Source organism: Gossypium hirsutum, chromosome D09 (assembly GCF_007990345.1).
Source record: "Gossypium hirsutum isolate 1008001.06 chromosome D09, Gossypium_hirsutum_v2.1, whole genome shotgun sequence".
Taxonomy (NCBI): Eukaryota; Viridiplantae; Streptophyta; class Magnoliopsida; order Malvales; family Malvaceae; genus Gossypium; species Gossypium hirsutum.
The window spans coordinates 18,223,713-18,229,502 of NC_053445.1; the positions used below are offsets into that span (position 1 = coordinate 18,223,713).

At 39.8% G+C, this 5,790-nt stretch overlaps 1 protein-coding gene across 1 annotated transcript; it reads left to right on the plus strand.

The window, feature by feature from the left end:
• Positions 1-901: 901 nt before the first annotated feature.
• LOC107921502 (uncharacterized) lies at positions 902-2,129 on the plus strand. Its single transcript, XM_016851349.1, has 3 exons — positions 902-914; positions 1,009-1,080; positions 1,282-2,129. Exons 1-3 carry the CDS (start codon positions 902-904, stop codon positions 2,127-2,129), a joined length of 933 nt encoding a protein of 310 aa, XP_016706838.1.
• Positions 2,130-5,790: the final 3,661 nt, after the last annotated feature.

Genomic DNA, 5,790 nt, shown 5'->3' on the forward strand with positions numbered 1-5,790 from the left:
GTGGCGACTCCATTTTCAAAATCGATTCCCATTTCTCAAATATTTAAAAATGGTTTGGACAGCTTGGCGACTCCACTGGGGATACTAGAGAGTCAAGCCATAAAATTGATTGTTTTTTTATCTTGTTGTCAAAAATTGAAAATTGATTTTAAAAATTACGATCCTCTCTTTGCATATGTTTGTATGATTATTGTAAATTGTGTTTTTATATCTTGGCATCATATTGCATAAATACTGTTTGGTCTTACCCTTTTTAAGTGGGAGTGAGAAGCTACTCCTTCGTGAGGTTTTCACCTCTGTGCAGGATAGTGAATCACTTTCGGGATACATCTATACCTATGTCTTCGTGAGATTTTCATCTCCGTGCAACCATAGGGAAATGTATTCCCCTGAACCGAACTCGGTCTGTATGAGCCTATAGTGGGTGAAGATCGAGGAATCTGCTGGTTCGGGTATTTTGTCTTTAGAACTAAACCAAATATAGAAAACCTTGGAGCCTAACCTAGGTAGAACTATCCCAAACTCTAGTGATTTCCCAAATATGTGCTTGATTTTCTTATACTTGCTTTGAATTGTTGTTTTTGGGTCGTACTGACTTGTTTTTGTTTTGTTGATATTTTTGCATGTCATTGCATATTCCAAAGAGCGTCGATTCAAGTTCAGTTACTAAATTAGAAAATTGACATGGCAAATGAATTTCTTGATAAAGTGTAGGACAATGCCATCGTCCGTATATGGTCAGAGAAAGTGCAATCGAAAAAGGGAGACAATCTAGCTAAGGGATATGTGTCAGAGCTATGGGACTACACTCGCATTAGTGTGACGCAAAATAGCCTGCGAGAGTTAAATGAGATATGGGATCGGTGGAATGATGAGACTAAAAAGTTGTTCTACTCTAACTATGGGGACTTGCCGTACTTATTTGACATCAAGGTGGATGAACGATTGTTTCGGGCCCTCGCTCAATATTGGAATCCTGCATATAGCTATTTTCTTTTGGGAATGTAGATTTGGTGCCTACAGTGGAGGAATATACAGCTGCCCAAGGCTTCAGGTGGATAAAGCATATTCCAGAGCCGCGTATGTCCCAACATTTTGGAAGAAATTGATGAATATTACTGGAATGAGCGAGCAGTGGATTACGGCCAGGATCAAGTAGAAAAGTGAGTGTAAATGTATTCCATGGAAGAATTTGCGAGACTTGATTCTAGCGCATCCAGATGGGAAAAAGAAGGTTGATGTGTTTGCTTTGAGTATCTACGAGTTGGTGATCTTCCCTAGGGCACTGGGGCATATTGATGAGGCGATTTCAGATCTTTTTTAACCGATTGGATAAAGGGGTTACGCCTATTCCTGCGATTTTGGCTGAAACGTTTAGATCTTTGAACGCATGTAGGCGAGCTGGCGAGGGCAGATTTATAGGTTGTGCGCAGTTGTTGCTAGCTTGGTTTCATAGTCATTTCTGGAAGGTCGACAAGATTTTGTACCGGGTTTTCTCTGAACATTGCTCCTCGTTAAAAGAGATAGTGGCTACGCCAAGAAGGGACGACATATCAGAGGAAAATTGGATGTCAATTCTTCATAATCTTCGAGAAGAAGATGTTGAGTGGAGAGCTCCTTGGTTGATTCCTGACAGGATTCTTTACCGATGCGGGAATTTTGATTGGGTTCCGTTGCTTGGAATTTGGGGAGCCGTCGGATATGCACCTTTGCTGGTACTAAGGCAATACAATTCAAGACAGTTCGTGTCGGCAACGCACGGGTTAGCTCAATGTGAGTTCTCATACCGAGGAGATAATTACAAGAAGAGGGTAAAAGAAATTTCTCAGGCTTGGAATCAGGCTAGTAGGATGAAAAGGCTAGCCGTGGGTTCAATGACAACTCCAGAGTACGGTGAGTGGCGAAGCAAGAGAATTAATGGTAATATTCCGGAGTTAAATTCAGAAGGTACTCAACCAATGGAAGAATACTTGCAAGTGATTCCATCAGAGTTGGAAATTATAAAACAAGACTTCGAAAGGAGGAATTTGGAGCTTGAAAAGATGATAGAGCGGTTGGAAGAAGAAAAGATGCATTTGAGGTTAGATGCTGACGTTCAAAAGTTAGAGGCTGAAAAATTAAGAAAATGAAAGAATAAGGCAGAAGAGGACCTAGATAGTTTAAAGACGGATTACAACAAGTTACGACTATAAATGAAAACTGCGGGGATGGGAAAAACTTCAGAGCAATGGTGACAAGAGATTCAGGAAGAAAGAAACAAATCCAATCGGTGGGAAAGAAGGTCCCAGGAAACTCAATTGCAAAAAGAGACTTTAGAACGACAGATGTTAGAAACTCAAAACCATTAAGCAGAATTGAAAGCTAGAATAGCAGAACTTGAGAGATCACTTGCTCTGTATAGAAGTCGTAATTCTGTGGTAGAATTAAAGGCAAGTCTGTGCAAGATTGAAGAAATGAAAAAGAGGATAGATTGATTGGAGTATGTATTACAAAGCTGTGGGCAATGAATTGAATTTTTGGAAGGAAATGAAGAGCATTGGAAGGAACAACTTTATCACTCAAGGAATCAAATCCAAAATAGAGATTACATTATGGGCAAGGCCGTGTCTCAGATTCGGGAGGTAGCAAATCATTTACAAACAATGGCAATTCAGGCTGACGTATTAAGCGCAAAGTATGAGCTGGAATTAGATCGGGGTCAGGAGTTGGCTTCACTGTTAAAGGAAGTTAAAACTTTGAGCATTAGGGCAAAGCCATATTTGTAATCCATTTTATGTAAAGAATTTTGTTTATCAATAAAGTTTTCCAAAATGAATTGGATCAGAATCGACACCCTTTTTGCATTCATTTCATGCATCTACATTACATAACATCATACGCATTCATGATTATTAAAAAGGGTTTTAATTGGTTTAAATTATGCCTCAATTAATCTAGAAACCAACAAAAACTCATCAACCAAGCACCGTTACGGTACCCGTGCAAATTTGAAAATTATGGATCAAAGATTGGAAAAGCTTGAGGGACTTCAAAAGGAAATGCAAGATTAGTTACAGATGCAAATGAAGGAGCAGTTGGAAAAAAATCAACATGACATGATAGAAAAGATGCAGGAGTCTCGAAAGGACATGATGACTAAGCTGACTCAACTACTGTCTAATGGAGCAAATAAGGGGAAAGGTCCTATGGTTGATGAAGAAGAAGAAGACAATGATGAACCTCTATATCCTCCAGGCTTTACACCTCCGCATATGTAAGTTCAGACTGAGGTGCATCCGCGCAGGTCCTCTGTTTCAATTAGGCCTCAGTAGTTTCAAGCTGGTGTTTCAATACCGATGAACTTTCAGGCCGGATCAGGTTCTAACCCCGGTGATAATCTAATTAATCTTGCTATCCCGGATTTCGATGAAGTAGCTGAGAAAGATAAAGTAAAGGAAGAATTGCCAAAACAGTTTGAGGAGAAATGGAAATGGATTGAAGAGAAATTTAGGGCAATGGAGAGCATTGAAAGCTATCATGGAATAGATGCAAAATATCTAAGTTTGGTCCCGGACTTGGTGTTTCCTTATAAGTTCAAGATGCCAAAATTTGAGAAATATAATGGGACCAGTTGCCCTGAAGCCCATATCACCATGTTCTGTAGGAGAGTGACTGGGTATATTAACAATGATCAGCTATTAATACATTGTTTTTAGGATAGCCTCATTGGAGTGGCATCTAAATGGTATAACCAGTTGAGCTAAACCAAAATCGGTACTTGGAGAGATCTGGCGCAGGCTATTATGAGGCAGTACAGTCATGTATCAGAAATGATACCTGATAGAATCACTTTGCAGAATTTGGAAAAGAAATCGAATGAAAGATTCAGACAGTATGTGCAGAGGTGGAGAGAGATCGCGGTTCAGGTTCAGCCGCCGCTTTTGGAAAAGGAAATGACGATGCTTTTTATCAATACATTGAAGGCCCTATTCCTTACACACATGTTGGGAAGTGCTTCAAAGAATTTTTCTGATATAATCATGAATGGTGAAATGATTGAACATGATATTAAAAGTGGAAGAATAGAGGTGGGGAGAATAATAGAAGATCAGCCCCAAAGAAAAGAGAAAATGAAGTGAATAACGTGAATGCCTACAGTAAGTCAATCACAATGAGTCAACCAAGAAAGGTGGTGGCTAATCAACAAGGCTCATCGAAACAAGGCGCAGGAGTGAGGCAAAATACTGAAAAGCCCCAGTTCACGCCAATCCCGATGTCATATAAGGAGCTGTACCAGAATTTATTCAATGCACATGTTGTTTCTCCTTATTACTTGACCCCTTTACAACCCTCTTATCCCAAATGGTACGATATAAATGCACAATGTGACTATCATGGGGGAAATTCAGGGCACTCAATAGAGAATTGCACTACCTTCAAGAAGATAGTTGAAAGACTCATCAGCATGGGTGTTGTCAAGTTTGGTGATTCATCCAACACAAAAAAATCTGCTGCCCAATCATAACGATAAGGGAGTGAATATGATGAGTGGAAATATGGGAGAAGGAGTCAAGACTAATATTACTGAAGTAAAAACTCCATTGAAATGGGTCTGGAAAGAGATGGCAAGAAGAGGGTTAGTCCTTTCGGGTCCCGAGAAAGGTTGGGAGAATGGAAATTATTGTGAATTCCATCATGAAACGGGGCACGAAATCCAAAGATGTGACGAATTTAGAGCTCTGGTCCAAAGCATGATGGATATAACAAAGAGATGAAGTTCTATGAGGAAACAGAGAAACAAAGAAGCATATGCGCGTTGGAATCAACGACGAGGATTTCGAAAACAAATTATCCCGTGGTCATCATCTCGTGCCCTAAGAATAATGAAGCTAGGGTTCGGGCAACACCAAAAATTGTAATTTAGAAACCATCAAATTTATCATATAAGGATAATACAATGGTTCCGTGGAATTATGGATGCAATGTGACAATCGCAGGAGAAGAAGTTGAGGGCAATCAGGAGATAGGTTCTTATACGCGTAATGGGAAGCGTTATGATACTTAAGCAGAATTGCCAAGAGAAAAGACTCTGGTGATAGAACAGAAGAAAGGGAAAGCAGTTGAATCTGAGCCATTGGTTAATGAGCCAATAAAACAAGAAGAAGCAAAGGAGTTCTTGAAATTTTTGAAACATAGCGAATACAGTGTTGTGGAGCAACTGCACAAACAGCCAGCCCATATTTTTGTATTAGCTTTGCTCCTAAGCTCAGAAGTACATCGAAGTGCACTGCTAAAAGTACTGAATGAAACATATGTGGCCAATGACATTTTAGTCAGTAAGCTAGACCGGTTGGTTAAGAATATAAGTGCTGACAATTTTATCTTCTTCAATGATGATGAAATACTGTCTGGAGGAAGAGGTTCTACTAAAGCTCTGCACATTACTACCCGATGCAAGGGGTACATATTACCGGGGGTTTTGATTGATAATGGATCCATACTGAACGTATTGCCTTTATCCACTATTAATCGACTACCTATGGATAGTTCGCATATGAAAATATGCCAGAATATAGTAAGGTCATTTGATGGAACAGAAAGAAGGGTTATGGGGAGAATTGAAATACCATTAATGATTGGCCCAACCACTTATGAGGTTGACTTCCTGGTAATGGATATTAAGCCTTCCTACAACTGTTTATTGGGGAGGCCATGGATACACTCGGCACGGGCAGTACCTTCATCGCTACATCAGAAGGTGAAGTTAGTGTCATAGGGTCGATTGGTAACAATAAGTGCGGAGGAGGATAT